The following is an 18,036-nucleotide window of genomic DNA, read 5'->3' on the forward strand; positions in this document are numbered from 1 at the left end:
GAAAACTAAATAAATTGAAAATCTTTGGGAGGTTAAGAATGCTTAACAGATTTTTGGCTGAAATTTTGAGCTATAAAGTTTGGGTCTTGACTTCTTTCTTTCTTTGGTAGTATTGATTTTCAATAATGATTCCCTACCATTGAACAACCCCGAGGCTGTGAAAATGGGTGAATGGTTTTTGTTGTTGTTGTTACTTACAGCTTTATGGTCCAGAAAAAAAAAATGCTCTTCGTTGGATAATTAGAAATTTTAAATAATTTGTTAAAGCATTTTACATGTTGTATTGAATTATAGGTAGATACATTTAATTTGAATTCTATGTAGACATAAGAAAAATTCCCCTAGATACACATATGTTGGCAAGGGTAAGTCTTTACGAAATCTTTCTGTGCTAGTTCAATGATCTTCTACCCAGCTATACAATTCAGAAACCATTAGTTCACTTTTCTCTGCCTTTCTTATTCTAGAGAGTCTGTTTCTGAATAGTCCTTATATTAATCTTCTTTCCATTCTCACCATTGTGCCCTTGTGTCATCTCTGAACTGAGTTGGTGGAATAGCCTCTTGTTTTTCTTCCCTCTAGACCTTTATTCCCTCTACAGTGATAGGATTCCTTTTAAAACACATTTGTTTACATTCTTCCTCTCTCCAAAGTATGTGAAAGACTTTGTGCTGTCCTTAGAATGAAGTTTCTAGTCCTTAACATGATTTTGCCTCTGTCTTCAACCTGTTTCTCTACATCTAGGACTCTTTCCTTCATCTGTACAAAACTTCTTTCATTTCTTCAGATGTATCATGTTCTTTTATACATCTGAGCTTCTATGCATGCTGATTCCTCTTTCTGCAATAGATTTTACAATGAGACATGCTACAGTTTTTCTTTCAAATTATTTTTATTGTGGTAAAATATACATAATTTAAATTTAACTTTCAGACATTTTTAAAATGTGTGATTCAGTGGCATTAAGAACATCACATTATGCTACTATTGCCATCATCCATCTCTAAAATGTTTCTTCTTTCTGTCGGATTCATCGTGACATAACTGCAGTCACCCCCAATTATAATTGTCATGATTGCCTCCAGGGTAATCCCAGCTGATGTTTCCTGCATAATTTATCAGCATACTATAAATAGACAAAACCTATAGAATGTTATGTGTGGAGCTTTAAAATCAAACCCTGGCACCAGAAGTGTGCCTTGCTCTTTGGTATTAGCTTAGGATAACCAGGTACATTCTGGCTTGGACGAAGTAATTTTTGTTCTAAACAATGTATGTGCCTCTCTTTCTGGCCCAAATTGCAGGATCTATTTTGTTTTGCTGCTGCCTAGGACCATGCTTCTGTGACTAAGTCCCCCAATAAATCACACTCTGTGCAATCCTAGATCTGTCTGCCTCTCTTTCTTCAGCTTCACTGCACCTTGATGCCTGTTCTCACACACATACTGGGTTGTCCTGGAACATTTCCAGACAGAAACTCATAAACAACAACTCTTCATCTCCTCCTCCCCCCGAGTCTCTTAACAACCACCACTCAGTTTTCTGTCTCTAAGAAAGATAGAACATGCCTATTCTAGGTACCTTTGATAAGTGGAATTTTTAAACTAGGTTTTTAAACTGCAATTTAAGTATATAAAATTTAAATGTTAATTAGTACTTTTCCCCATATCCCTATAAATATCTCATGTTGCCTTTTTTTTTTTTTTTTTTTTTGGTACCAGGGATTGAACCACGGAGCCACACCCCCAGACCTTTTTCATGTTTTATTAGAGACAGAGTCTCACTGAGTTGCTTAAGGCCTTGCTAAGTTGCCAACACTGTCTTTGAACTCATAGTCCTCCTGCCTCAGCCTCCTGAATCACTGGGATTACAGGAATGCACGACTGCAACTGGTGTGTTGCCTTATTTTATCATATCAAAATAGCTTCTTAAACTGAGATAAAAGACTATGAGGCCAGGCACGGTGGCACAGGCCTGTAATCTAGGCAGCCTAGGAGACTAAGGCAGGAGGATCTCAAGTTCAGAGCCAGTCTCAGCAAAAGTGAAGCTCTAAGCAACTCATTGAGACCTTGTCTCTAAATAAAATACAAAATAAGGTTGGGAATGTGGCTCAGTGGTTGAGTGCCCCTAAGTTTAATCTCCTGTATTTCTCTCCCCCCCCAAAAAAGACTATGAAACTTTCCTGTTAGGTTCTCAGTTCTAAGTTTGAAATTGATTTGATCATTAATTCTAGAATCTTTCTGACTATAATCATCTAAGATTGGACATTTATTCTTCTTCTCATTGGTTAATTTATTTGAAGGCTTGTATTTAGTCTTTCAAGTTAGAAATCATAAATAGAAATACTAGACACTATGAGTAATATCTGTGATCAACTTTATTTTTCCTTATTTTGAAATAACAAAGTATTAGAAGTATTGGAATTGGAGTAGAATGCTAAATTATAGAAGCTTTACAAGAATTTAAAATGTATATAAAAATTAGAATTCCTATCATATAGCTGATAAGCTATGGTATGTATTAAAAAGTAGTGATTTTTAATAATTTATACATTAATTGCCCTTTCAGTTACACATTTACTTGTCCTTTCAGTTATTGTATGCAGCAAACTGGGTGAATAAGTTCTTATCTCTATTTAAGGTTGTAGTTTCACAACTGAATCCAATATTGTTATCAGGATCTTTGGGATACTTATTTTTTATTTATTTATTTATTTTTTAGTTCTCGGCGGACACAACATTTGTTGGTATGTGGTGCTGAGGATCGAACCCGGGCCACACGCATGCCAGGCGAGTGCGCTACCGCTTGAGCCACATCCCCAGCCCGGGATGCTTATTTTAACTGTTAAATGCCTTAACCACAGAATTGTAACTCACAAAATCCTAAATTTACCAAGTCATTATGCTTGGTTTGCTTTTTATTCTCCATTTGATAAAGCAGGATTCATGAATACAGCTGTACTCACAGGAATATTTACGTTATGATTGGAGAAATATAGAATAGAGTAGAATCTGACATACTGATTTTCCTCCTTTGTAGTGCTGGAAAGAGAATGCATGCTAGTTAAGAGCTCTATTGGGGCTGTGGTTGTGGCTCAGTGGTAGAGCGCTTACCTAGAATGTGTGAGGCACTGCGTTCAATCGCTGGTACCACATAAAAATAAAAACAAATAAAATAAATGTATCATGTCCATCTACAACTAAATATATATATATATATATATATATATATATTTATTTATAAATATATATATATATTTAAAAGAGCTCTATCATTGAGTTGAGTTTTGTGCAAGGTTAGACCAGAGACCCTACACCTAAAGGAAGAAGAAGTAGGCCCAAATCTTCATCATGTCAGCTTAGGACCTGACTTCTTTAACAAGACTCTTAAATTGCAAGAAATAAAATCAAGAATCAATAAGTAGGATGGGTTCAAACTAAAAAACTTCTTCTCAGCAAAGGAAACAATAATGTGAAGAGAGAGCCTACAGAATAAGAGAAAATCTTTACCACATGCACATCAGATAAAGCATTAATCTCCAGGATATATGAAGAACTCAAAAAACTTAACATCAGAAAACAAATAATGCAGTCACTAAAGGGGTTGAAAAACTGAACAGACACTTCTCACAAGACATATAATCAATAAACAAATATATGAAAAATGTTCAACTTCTCTAACAGAGAGATGCAAATCAAAACTACAATAAGATTTTCATCTCACTCCAGTCAGAATGGCAATTATCAAGAATACAAGCAACAATAAATATTGGCGAGGATTGGGGAGAAAAGGTACACTCATACATTGCAAATTGGTACAACCACTCTGGAAAGCAGTTTGGAGATTCCTCAGAAAACTTGGAATGATACCACCATTTGACCCAACTATCCCACTCCTCAGTTTATACCCAAAGGACTTAAAATAAGCATACTGCAATGATGCAGCCACATGAATGCTTATAGCAGCTCAACTCACAATAGCCAAACTATGGAACCAACCTAGGTGCCCTTCAACAGATAAATGGATAAAGAAACTGTAGTATCAATAAATGGGCCAAGGACATGAGCAGACACTTCTCAGAAGAGGATGTTCAATCAATAAACAAATATATGAAAAAATGTTCATCTCTAGCAATTAGAGAAATACAAATCAAAACTACTCTAAGATACCATCTCACTCCAGTCAGAATGGCAACTATTATGAAGACAAACAACAATAAGTGTTGTCGAGGATGTAGGGAAAAAGGCACACTCATATATTACTGATGGGACTGCAAATTGGTGCAACCAATGTGGAAAGCAGTATGGAGATTCCTTGGAAAACTTGGAATAGAACCACCATTTGCCCCAGCTATCCCTCTCCTCGGTCAATACCCAAAGGACTTAAAAACAGCTTACTACAGGGACACATCCACATCAATGTTTATAGCAACACAATTCACAATAACTAAACTGTGGAACCAACCTAGATGCCCTTCAGTAGATAAATGGATTTAAAAAATTGGCATATATACACAATGGAATATTGCTTAGCAATAAAAGAGAATAAAATCATAGCATTTGCAGGTAAATGGATGGCATTGGAGAAGATAATGCTAAGTGAAGTTAGCCAATCCCCCCCCCCAAAAAAACAAATGCTGAATGTTTTCTCTGATATAAGGTGACTGACTCATAGTGGGGTAGGGAGAGGGAGCATTGAAGGAATAGACGAATTCTAGATAGGGCAGTGGGGGGAAGGGAAGGGGCAGGGGATTAGCAATGATGGAATGTGGAATGTGATGGACTTCATTATCCAAAGTACATGTAGGAAGACATGAGTTAGTGTGAACATACTTTAGATACAAACACATATATGAAACATTGTGTTCTATATGTGTAATAAGAATTGTGATGCATTCTGCTGTCATGTATTTAAAAAAATAAAAGCAATTAAAAATTTTTAAAAACTCAAGAATCTATAAATCTACAGACTAAAATGATTGGCTACCAATGACTTACACATACCAGTCACTGTTCACAGTTGATGCTGTATTTATTTTCATCTTAGACCTAGCTATATGTTTTTTGGAAGTTCTGTGTTACATATGTATTTTAACAAGGAAAAATAATTAAATTATGCTTTAATTTGAATAATTTCTTAAAATGAACTGTTGTTTTGTCTCACTGAGAGTTTTCAACTGGAAATATTACACAAACTGCATATATTACATAAACTTGTGAATAACTAGGAAATAATCCATCTGTGCTATGACATTCTTAAATGTATAGGCAAATATTAAAATTCTTTTGATGCCTAACATTAAAAGGAATTAAAAGGGAAAAAAAGAAACTGTGGTATGTATGTATGTGTATGTATATATATATATATATATATATATATATATATATATACACACACACAATGGAATATTACTCAGTCTTAAAGAAGAATGAAATTATGGCATTTGCAGGTAAATGGATTGAGCTGGAGAATATCACGCTAAGTGAAATAAGCCAATCCCCCAAAAACAAAGGCCAAATGTTTCCTCTGATATGAGGATGTTGAAACATATTCGGGGTGTGTGGCTAAGTAGGGAAGAATGGAGGAACTTGGAATTGAACAGAGGGGAGTGAAGAGAGGAGAGGGGAGGGGGTATGAGGGTGGAAAGAATGGTGGAATGAGATGAAGATGATTACCCTGTGTACATGTACAAGTGCATGAATGGTGTATCTCTGCATCATGTACAGTCATAAATGAAAAGTTGTGCTCCATTTGTGTACAGTGAGTTGAAATGCTTTCTACTATCATGTATAACTAATTAGAACAATAAAAAAATTAAAAAGAGTTCTATCATTAAGCTATATACCTATTCATAACATACTGTTCTTAAGTTAGGGTATAAGATGATATACCAAGGCAAAGCCATATCTCCATAAAGCATCTAACCTAGTTTAAACTCACAAATTAAGGCCACAAGTCTTAACAGGACCCACAAGGCCTTTCATGATTTTTCCTCTCTTTCCTCACCAGACTTGGGTCATTCTACAGCTCCCTTGTGTTAGTACAATTACAATGGCTTTCTCAAACTGAACTTAAATACTTTATTTTATCATCAGCTCTTTCATACAGTGTTACCTCTGCTGGACCATGGATCCATTACCTCCCAGTTTCTATCTTTTGCTGAGCTAAGTCCCAGAATAAAGTTTAGACATCATGGATCTCTACCCCACTTCATTTGGTAATGTCACTGTAGACTCCCTCTTCTAGGAATGATTATTTTGTTATATTCCCTTATCAACACTGTGTATCTTTACCTGATGATGTATTATGTTAATTCATAAATATTCCCAGACTTTTACCTCCATCTTTTTTTTTAAACAAACCACAGCATTCACCTATTATTTTCCCAAAAGTCTTCATCCAAATTACATTTTTTGTTTTGTTTTTGTTTTTTTGGGGGAGAACAGTTTTATTTTTTTAATTTTTATTGCTGGTTGTTCAAAACATTACATAGTTCTTGACATATCATATTTCACACTTTGATTCAAGTAGGTTATGAACTCCCATTTTTATCCCGTATACAGATTGCAGAATCACATCAGTTACATATCCACTGATTTATATATTGCCATACTAGTGTCTGTTGTATTCTGCTGCCTTTCCTATCCTCTACTATTCCCCCTCCCCTCCCTCCCCTCTTCTCTCTCTACCCCATCTACTATAATTCATTTCTCCCCCTTGTTTTTTTTCCCTTTCCCCTCACTTCCTCTTGTATGTAATTTTGTATAACCCTGAGGGTCTCCTTCCATTTCCATGCAATTTCCCTTCTCTCTCCCTTTCCCTCCCACCTCTCATCCCTGTTAATGTAAATCTTCTTCTCATGCTCTTCCTCCCTACTCTGTTCTTAGTTACTCACCTTATATCAAAGAAGACATTTGGCATTTGTGTTTTAGGGATTGGCCAGCTTCACTTAGCATAATCTGCTCTAATGCCATCCATTTCCCTGCAAATTCTATGATTTTGTCATTTTTTAATGCAGAGTAATACTCCATTGTGTATAAATTCCACATTTTTAATCCATTCATCTATTGAAGGGCATCCAGGTTGGTTCCACAGTCTTGCTATTGTGAATTGTGCTGCTATGAACATCGATGTAGCAGTGTCCCTGTAGTATGCTCTTTTTAGGTCTTTAGGGAATAGACCGAGAAGGGGAATAGCTGGGTCAAATGGTGATTCCATTCCCAGCTTTCCAAGAAATCTCCATACTGCTTTCCAAATTGGCCGCACCAATTTGCAGTCCCACCAGCAATGTACAAGTGTACCCTTTTCCCCACATCCTCGCCAGCACTTGTTGTTTGACTTCATAATGGCTGCCAATCTTTGTTTTTGTTTTGCAGTGCTAAGAATCAAACCCAGCTTTGTGCACACTAGACAAGTGCTCTATCCCTGACATATGCCCCCAGCTCCCAGAATTCTTTTAATTAACAAGCTTTTATCTAATAACATTTTGTTCTTTAAATTAGAGAAACTTCTTTATAAGGGACAGTAGTCATATAATTCACAATTACATAAACTCTGTATTCATAGCAACATAATACATACTATAAAATCAATCCGTCAACCAGAATCTCTCTCTCCATCACTGCTGTTTTATATTGTGTGTGTACATTCATGCTTTAGTAGATAAGGGAAGGGGTATAGTAACAAAAATCTCTAAAACAAAAATATGGTTGAAAAGTACTGAAATCATTATGAAGAATTTTCAGAAACATTTTAATTAAGGTTTGTGGAAATTATGACATTTTTAATAAGAGAAGCATAAAAAGTAAAAATTATCAAATAGTACCTTGGACATTCTTCTTAAAAGAAATCATGCTTTACCATAAATTGTTCTCTATATAGCTACAGAGTGGATGTATAGATGTGAGCAAAGAGAAATAAGGTGCATGGATTTAATTATAACTTGAAGGAGTGTCTAGGAAAGATAGAGACAGTTATGTGAGTCTGTGCTTAGGAAGAGGACCTGGCAAGTTATAAGGTCTAGGCAAAAGTGATTTTTCACCAGGAAATTTTTTTTAAAGTATAGAATCTTTAAACATTACAATATCTGGTCTATCTTAGGGCTCTTTTTCTGTTTCTCTTTTTAATATTTATTGGTTAAGGCAATCACTAACTGCTATAATTTACATGTCCCAGCTGTATAATGGCAGAAGTTTAACTGAAGATTAATTCTTGCACTTTTAACAGCCTGAAGTCAATGAGTGACTTTCTTTTCCTAGGCAACTCAAAGACCTAGGCTCCTTTCATTGTGTTATGCTGTATCAGTCCCTAGGATTCATTGTCATATCTATATTTTGCCAGCAGGACAGGCAAAAGTGTTTAAAGAGGGTATGTCTGCTTTCTAAAAAAGGATGACTTTGAAATGGTTCACATGATTTCCTTTCGCATCTCATGGTGGCTAGACTAACTGCAAAGGAATCTGAGAAATTCAGTCTAGGAAGATGGAGAAATGAATTTTTGGTAAATTGCTGGCATTCTGTGTCACATACACTGGTTTTTCTTTGTTTTGTTTTGGTTCCCTTTTTGCACTTAAGGGGCTGATTTTTATCTCTTTCTTTATATGGTTAACACCGTGCTAAAATCCAAACTCCTTGGCGACATATCAGATCTGTAACAGGTTTTCCTCAATTTATTTCTTTAATCCCATCATTTTCTACTTTGCCAGTTTATATTTATATCCACATTACATTACCTACTATTCTTCAAATGTGCCACACACTTGAAAACTTCCAAACTTCAGCTCATGCTATATCTTCTTCCTAGAAAACTTCTCTCAGACTTTGCCAGTTCCTCAGGTTTTATGCTCATATTAGGATTCACCCTTCCTTGGCTCCTTCCTGCCTTATTCTTTATTCTTTATAACCCTTTTTTCAGTTTCTTCACAAATTCCTTTTGAACAGTTATCACCTTTTATCATAATAACTTCATATCTATCTTTCATAGAAGCTAAGTTTGAATCCTTAATGCTAAAACAAAGTAAGTACTCAGCATTAGTAAAGAAATTTGAGTTTGATTGTTTAAAATTGTCCATTTAGAAACTTTAAAAACTGAGAAACAGTTCTATTTCTAAAATTGTCTAGATGGAGCATATCAGATACATGATGAAAAATTTATAAGAAGAAAAGTTCCTGGAACCAATTAGAAGTATCATTTACCCTTTTTCTCTCTCTGCCTCTCATCCTCTTCACCAGTTATAAAAACTTTGGAAAATAAAAGGGATAAACTGTTTGTTTTTAAGGCTGTTACCAATACCTGGGTTATTTTTGAAACTTGTTTATAAGGCATCATTGAAGAAAAAGTTAAACTTCACTGGTTGATATGATCCCTAAGGGAGGAATTTGTGTTCTATTAAAAAAGTGAAAGCTTGAAGTAAAAATAACTAATGATGGCTATATAAAGATATATATTCAAAAATATTGCTGAAGTAACATATTCTTTTCATATTTTTTATTTATTTCCTGAATGTAATTTTACATATTTGGCTCATTACAAAAATGTATTTGAAAATTATAGTGTTTATAGCTAAGTTTTTTTATGAACTCAGTATTTACAAAGAACTTTTATCATAAAAATGCTGTTTCCTTTATTGTATGGCTCCAGATTTAGTAGGAATCTCTAAACAATGTACAGATAATTTATGAACTGAAATTCAGTCCCTCTTCTCCTCTCTCTCTCTCTCTCTCTCTCTCTCTCTCTCCCTCTCTTTCTTCCTCTCTCCCTGTCTTCTTCTCCCTCCCTCTCCCTCTTCCTCACCCTCCCTTCTAAAGATTAAACCCAGGGCTTCATGCTTGCTATGCAAGTGCTCTATCACTGAACCACAACCCAGCCCCATTTTTCTCTACTTCTGACATACAGTTATTGTCCCCAAAATAATTATTCCTGAACTAATAGTATTTATTTACATTTATTTTATAGTTTATAAACATTTGGTACAGCCTTATGGTCATTTTTGAAAACAGAATTTTGCTGTGACATTGTTCACATGGTCTCATTTTTTTCTTTTTAACAGAGATATGACGGAAGTTGTACATATTAAAGATAGGAAGGAAGCAATTCATGAGTTAAAATATTCACCAGATGGAACTTACCTTGCTGTTGGCTGCAATGACAGCTCAATTGATATTTATGGAGTTGCTCAGCGTTATAAAAAAGTTGGTGAATGTGTTGGATCACTTAGTTTCATCACTCATCTGGACTGGTCCTCAGATAGTAGATATTTACAGACAAATGATGGAAATGGGAAAAGACTTTTTTATAGGATGCCAGGTAAATTTTTCTAGTAAAACATATATAGTTTGTAGATTTTTAGTGTCTATAAAATATTTTAGAATTTCACAAGAAGCAGCAAGTAAGTTTCATTTGAGCATAGGAAATGAAAGGATGAACTGAGCTAACATTTCAAGCATTTCTTTTCTATAGGGCTACCACATTATGTTGAAATTCTCTAGGATTCCCCCCCTGAGGATTATTGAGATACAATTGACATATAAAAGTTGTGTATATTTACAATGTACAGTGTGATGTCCTTATGTACATATGCTGTACCTTGTGAAATGTTTTCCACAATCAAGCTAATTAATGTATTCATCACTTCACAGAGTTACCATTTTTTTGTTTGTGGTAAGAGCATTTAATATCATATCTGTTGGCAGATTTAAAGTATACTATGCAATAATATATTATTAACTGTAATCAACATGCTATACATTAAATATGTGTAGTCATCCTGTATAACTGAAACTTTGTACTCTTTGCCAAGATCTCCCCATCCCCACCACTTCTCCCAGTCCCTGGAAACCACCATTCTGTATTCTTTTGTTTCTTAATTAAACCTCCTTTACTTGAAGAATTGAAGACAGACTTATATTAAATTTCACACCATGTGACTAGTATATGGTAAAATTCCACTGTGTATTAAAGAGTCAAATGTCATTTTTGGGGTGAAACTAAATAAATAGCTACAAATGTGTGACCATAAATTATTTATCTGTTTGTGGTTTCCTCAAATAAATTTTGCAAATACTAATAATATAGCTAACAACTAAATCAAAGATTTAAAAATAGAAGAATAAAAACAATCATTAAAACATTAACCTTTTAGTACTTTAGTTAATATGATGTTTAATTAGTCCCTATCTTCTAAGAACTTATTAAATAAGATGAGCCACATAAATTACTGTTTTTCTGAAAAAGTTTTTCATTAGTGATCTATATGTAATGAAAATTTACTGAGTCCTAAAATTCTTTTACCAAATGTAAATGTATTACTCTCCACCAATCCTACCTTTTTTGGTATTTTTTAGTTCTCTTTGTCAGTTATGTGTCTTAGGTTTCTCATAGCCACTTTCTCATAGCTTTTACTTCTCTTATAACTCACCCTGTTGTGGTTAATCTGTGTCATTATTTTAATAGAATTCACACAGTGAACCTGCTAAGCTATAAATCATATTAAATCTATGTATGTCTCTGAATTGGTATAATTCCATTGGTGGCTTCTTTAAAAAGCTTCTTGCATTTTGTTTTCTCCTTAGCCACACTTACTTTTTCCTGTAGTCTCCTCTAATTGGGGTGAGAAATATTTAAAATTTGAGATCACCATGTTATCAGTAAAATTTAAGCTTGAGTAAAAAAGTAAGTGAAATAACTTCTTAAATTCAGACTGATTTATTTTTAGGGGGAAAAGAAGTGACAAGTAAAGAAGAACTCAAAGGTGTTCATTGGGCTTCATGGACATGTGTTTCAGGCCTTGAAGTAAATGGAATTTGGCCCAAATATTCAGATACCAATGATATAAATTCAGTAGATGGAAATTATATTGGCCAAGTTTTAGTTACAGCTGATGACTATGGAATTATAAAATTATTCCGATATCCATGTTTAAGAAAAGGTATCTCTTCTTTTAAATATTTTAAGTAAGCTCTTATAAAAGACTTATGTTCTTGCAGAAAATCAATCTTGAAATAGGTAACAGGATTTCATATTTTTAAAAATGTATACTTCTTGGTAAAGGCCTTTATTTTGCAAGTTCTGTATTATTGTCATATGTTACATTTATTTTTGGTCATGAAGTTTTTATTATGAAATTATTTTGAATTTATACATTATAACAAATGGACTAGACCTGTTTCTTCTTTTTTTTAGTAACTTTATTTATTTATTTATTTACTTTTTAATGTGGTGCTAAGGATCAAACCCAGTGCCTCACATATGCTAGGCAAGTACTCTACCACTGAGCCACAACCTCATCCCCAAGACCTGTTTTTTTTTTCCCTCCCACTTCCTGAATTGCTTCATGTAGTTAAATTGCAACGATGGTTATACTTTTCTTATCACTTATTATCTTTAATAATTTAGCTTATTGTATACATATATTTTGGGAGAAATTTTATTTTATTTTCTCAAAAAATAAAGGAAATAAATACTTCTAAGGAAGTAGGCAAGTGTATAAACTCAGAACTTACTAACTTGTTGGTTTTGATGAATGAGCATGTTTTGCTTAAGTCTTTAGCGTTATTTGTTTTGACATTGATTTTCAATAGTAGATCTAAAAATGATTTTTTGTTGTTTCCTCTATACTTTATGTATCCTTTTTTCTTGGATGTCTTCTAAAATGATGATATCAATTATTCTATTCACAGATCTGGGGATCATTGAATGAAATGCTATATTAGTAATCTTTCATCTGTTCCATGCATTGTTTCATAAAGTTTTTAAATCAATTTATAATAAGTCCATAAATACTGAAATAATTAAAGAATCAGTACCAGAGGAAATATAAATAGAAGTACACATTAAAACAAGATAAAGAAAATGATAGTAGCCGAACATCAAATTTGATCTGAGCTTCCTGTAAACAAAAATAAAATGAATCAGGGCACAAAATAGTTTTCATTGTGGATTTTTAAAAAATTCATTCTTATTCCTTAGGGAAATCCAAGTTTCTTCTGAGCTTTAATTGTCAAAGAATTCTTTTCTATGCATAGATCTTTATATTAGGTGTAGTTAATGTTCTAGAACATCCATACTTATAGCAGATGCTATAATGAGATTTACTTGGCTTGTTGATAAAAGCTATTGGACAAACATTAGAATGCAGATTATTGGAACAGCTAATATAGTTTGATCAGATATGTAGTCCACTGATATCAAACTTAAAGGCTCAAATTTCTCAGAAGCCGAGGCTGGTATTTCTACTGGGCCTCTGTAGTGAAGTAATGAGTTCAGGATCCTGTCTTCTTTGCCATGTTATTGATTCTGCCTGTGTGATGTCAGCTTCTCAGATGCATACAAATTCTTCCATATGTAACTCTAAGTATATTAATAAAGACTAGCTAAATATCTAGCAATTAAAGTACCCTGTTTCAGGCTGGGGTTGTAGCACAGTGGTAAATTGCTTGCTTGCCTAGTGTGAGTGAGGCACTGGGTTCGATCCTCAGCACCACATAAAAATAAATAAAATAAAGGTCCAACAACAGCTGAAAAAAAATTAAATAAATAAAATACCCTGTTTCTAGATCCCACCACATAGCCAGGACATGAAAGTTACCATGCCTGACAACTCTTAAGATGATACTTGTCTGCTTGTCGAGGTTCAGTAATAATTATGATGATTTTAACATTAGACATTGCTCCCATTAATTGCTTCACATACACTGACCTCCATGTAAAAACAAAATACTATAATTTTCTGAGTTTTTTAAGTCAATTGAATGGGCTTTATTGACAATTTATCTTTTGCAAATGTGAAGACAGTATTATTTTTGCTTAATAATTTTACTTCATTTATATAATGAAATGAAATATGTAGTAGTCTTCTGAATTACTATGTGAATATTTAACCAAAGTCTAATAAAATTAGTTTTGTGTAAGAGATTTCTCCTTGCTTCAAGAACATATATTGTTTTTCTTTGTTTCCTTTTTTAAAAAAATGTTTTGTCTATATGGGGTTCTGAGAATCAAACCCAGTGCCTCTCACATGCTAGGCAATCACTCTGCCACTGAGCTACAACCCCAGCTCTCTTATTTCCTTTTTGTTAGTAATTTATTTTATGGTAAGGATGATTTTTATTTCTAGGCACTTGTGAGTCAGCTTGAGACTATAGCTAGGTAAGTGAAAGAAAAGATAGGATATTACTATTGCATATTTAAATAATTAGTAGAGATATTTTAAGATTCTATGTTTATTGAATTCACATGCTTGAATACTTTAGCATTATTACTAGAAAAAAATCTCTTTTATATTAAGTTATATTGTCCAATTTAAGATTAGGAAAAGGTTGTATCTGATTTGATAATACATTTTATTTCAGTTCAGTATTGAGGAGTGAATCCAGGGGTGCTTTACCACTGAGCCACGTCTCCAGTACTTTTTAGTTTTTGTTTTGAAACAAGATTTTTTATTTAAATATTTATTTTTTAGTTGTAGTCTGACTCAATATCTCTATTTATTTTTATGTAGTGCTGAGATTTTGCTAAGTTGATGATGGTCTTGCTGTGTTACTGAGACTGTCCTCAAACTTGCAATCTTCCTGCCTCAGCGTCCTGAATCACTGGGATTGCAAGCATGTGCCACTGTGCCCAATTTAGTAGTAATATCTTTTGGATTGAGAAAGAAAAAGAGTAGATATGAATTAGATTACTCCTTCACTTAAGACCGAAGGCCTCAGGACAAAATAGTCAGCTGTCCTAATATTAAAACAAATGATCCTGGGCTGGGGTTATAGCTCAGCTTTTGTAGAGCGCTTGCCTTGCACTTGGGAGGTACTGGGTACGATTCTCAGTACCACATAAAAAATAGATAGATAGATAGATAGATAGATAGATAGATAGATAGATAGATGAAGAAATAAATATATTGTGTCCATTTAAAACAAAAACAATTGATCCCCAGCTTTTCTAAAAGCAGTAAAATAATGCCTCACAGCTTTTGTAGTTTCTACCAAATTTTATTGTGAAGTAGTAGAGGAAATAATGTTTACATCTCTCAATATAAATTCATTTATTTGTTCATTTTACCCATTTTTGAATTAGCATTTTTTCCATTTAATCATAATTAAGACAATGGAAGGATGATGCAATGATTTATGTATGGAAATTTGCTATTTGCAGTAGTGTTTTGTATGTTGAAATTTGTGCATAATTTAAAGATATATTTTTATTATAGGGGCCAAGTTTAAAAAATACATTGGCCATTCAGCTCATGTAACTAATGTCAGATGGTCACATGATTATCAGTGGGTTATTTCTATTGGTGGAGCAGATCACTCTGTCTTTCAGTGGAAATTTATTCCTGAAAGAAAACTAAAAGATGCTCTTCACATAGCACCCCAAGGTGAGTAGTATGAATCACCTAAACAATTTCCCCATGAAATAACTCTTCAAAAACTTGAAGATGACAATTTTACCATTGAAATATAATCTAGTTTTATAAATTCATAGTATAGTTTGTTATTAGCAGAAATTTCAAATTAAACCTTAGATCTATATTAAGTCAGATATCAAAGAATGGGATATAAAGTACTTTTGTTTGCAGTTTGTCAAATGATGAGTAAAGAAATGGTTACGGTAATAAAATCAGAGATGAGTGTTTAGATTTTATGTATACTTTTTTAAAAAGAGAAAAAAATATATATATATTGACATTATATATATATAAATATTATATATATAATGTCAATTATTTTGCTATGTGCAGTATTTTTTAGCTATTTTCATGGTAACTATAGGTTATATGCACTTATATTTGCACAGACATTTAAATTTGATGTAGCAGTCATTGGGGGAGCCAATGAAGGGATTTAAAGGAGCTATTGAGTTTGCAGTGAGTGGAGAGGAAGATAATATGTAGTACAGTTTACTGACATCTGTGTCACTTGAATAGGTAATTTCATTTGATTGCTCTATGGCTTGTCTCCATGTCAATTGACCTACCTCTTAATCATTAATCTTACATTGCTATTTTGAAAATAAATCTTCTTTAAACAAATGACATTTCTTTTTCAAAAATTACAGAAAGTCTGGCTGACTCTAACAGTGATGAATCAGATTCAGACCTGTCTGATGTTCCAGAACTGGATTCTGAAATTGAACAAGAGACACAGCTCACCTATCGTCGGCAGGTAATTTTCTATTCAAACAATTTTTTTCCCCTGGAAAGTTCAGTTCCTTCTTTATCTTGTTCCCTGCTGTGTATCTGTTTATCTTTTGTGGCTTAAATTCCCAAGTAGTGTATGACTCAGTTTTCTCACTTTAAACATTAAAGCAAACTTGTATAAACTATTCTTTTATGTTAAAATGCTTGATATACTAAGTATGCCTGTATTCTCTTTGCCTATAGATTTTTGAAACAGTACACTCCCAGTTATTCCCTTTGAAATATTCTCTTAAGTATAAAGATTTCCTGGAACACTAAATATGTGAGTTTGTTCTTTCTAAAGAAGTACATTTTGTAAAAGTACCTTCCTATTGAAGACAATTGCTAAAGTTGGTTAATAGTAACCATATGTCTAAAAGTTATGTTAGGGGTATGAGCACCTTTATGAATGTCTTCTTACTTATATACATTTTTAAAGGTTTACAAAGATGATCTACCTCAGCTTAAAGAACAATGCAAAGAGAAACAAAAAAGTGCTACTTCTAAAAGAAGAGAACAGGCTCCAGGAAATAGTATCCGATTACACTTTGTTCATGGGTATGAAACAATTGTTTTTCATTTCTGTGTTTGAATTTTAGTTCACACTTACTGTGTAACTTGCTCCAAGTCACACAATTGACTAGCTCTACTAACTGTGTGCCTTTAAACAAGTTATTTAACCTCTCTGTAAAATGGAGATAACAATACCTCCTAAAGTTCTGATAAGGAGCAAATAAAGCTGTGATATTGTTGACGTAGAATAGTGCCTGGAACATAATAAGCACTGAATAAGTGTTAAAAATAAATATTAAAAAGTTATTAAAAATAAATTTGTCTTATGGAAGTTCAGTATTATTAAATTGGACATCTTGTCTTTAAAAATATGAGATAATCATCTTCCTTAAATGTGACTAATTTAAAATAATATTGTCTTTCTTTTTGACTGAGCATTTTGGCTTTTGTGTATTAATTCAGTAAAATATTAGAATTTCTGGATTCTCTTAGAATATCTGGCAATACAAGTTTCATATGTCAGCTTGTCAGCAACAGGTTTTCCAATCTGATTCTATTTACCCCTGTCCCAGCCCTCATTTTCTTATCAGACTGATAATACTTTCCAAGAATTTGAGAATGGATTTATTTATTAAGATTATTTTCTCTCCACTGGTAAAATAGGCAATATTTCTATTCAGTTGTGCTTTATAAATTGGGTTTCTTTGAAGCACAAAGCAAGGTTGCTACAGACAGAATTATATTGACATTTTAAGATTTGGTTATTGGTTGGGGACGTGGCTTAAGTGGTAGCGCACTCGCCTGGCATGCGTGAGGCACTGGATTTGATCCTCAGCACCACATAAAAGTAAAAACAATATCATTTATTTGTTTGTTTATTTATTTATTTATTTTTTGGTGGACACAATTGTCCACCTAAAAAATAAATAAATAAATAAATAATATTTTTAAAAAGATTTGGTTACTTTTTCCTGAGCATAATATTTTAAAATTGCTTTTTTTAAAAAAAATTTTTTTTAGTTGTTGATAGTTCCTTATTTATTTACATGTGTTGCTGAGAATCAAACCCAGTGCCTCACTCACGCCAGGTAAGTGTGCTACTGCTGAGCCACAGCCCCTTAAAATTGTTTTTTAAATTTCTTTTTGAAATATATGTTTTCACAGTTCAACATTATGCATAAAAGGGATTTAAACCCTTCCTCTCACTTCTGCCTTCCCAACCATCATTTCCCTTCAGGCAATCACTGTTACTTAGTTTGATAAATAAAAATGCATTTATAAACAGATATGTATTATTTTCTATACCCTTTTATTTATTAAAAAAGTAACTGTTTTTGTCTTTATAAATTTAA

The 18,036-nt window shown here is 33.2% G+C and overlaps 1 protein-coding gene across 4 annotated transcripts in view; it reads left to right on the forward strand.

The window, feature by feature from the left end:
• Eml5 (EMAP like 5) overlaps nt 1-18,036 on the forward strand; it is a 175,489-nt gene that overhangs the window by 55,581 nt on the left and 101,872 nt on the right. For all 4 annotated transcript variants that reach the window (XM_026400970.2, XM_077799819.1, XM_077799818.1 and 1 more), the window contains exons 9-13: nt 10,049-10,305; nt 11,714-11,926; nt 15,203-15,370; nt 16,051-16,157; nt 16,611-16,729. In XM_026400970.2, coding sequence (XP_026256755.2) covers nt 10,049-10,305; nt 11,714-11,926; nt 15,203-15,370; nt 16,051-16,157; nt 16,611-16,729 — 864 coding nt within the window. The remainder of the gene's footprint in view (nt 1-10,048; nt 10,306-11,713; nt 11,927-15,202; nt 15,371-16,050; nt 16,158-16,610; nt 16,730-18,036) is intronic.

Source organism: Urocitellus parryii, chromosome 6 (genome assembly GCF_045843805.1).
Source record: "Urocitellus parryii isolate mUroPar1 chromosome 6, mUroPar1.hap1, whole genome shotgun sequence".
Lineage (NCBI taxonomy): Eukaryota > Metazoa > Chordata > Mammalia > Rodentia > Sciuridae > Urocitellus > Urocitellus parryii.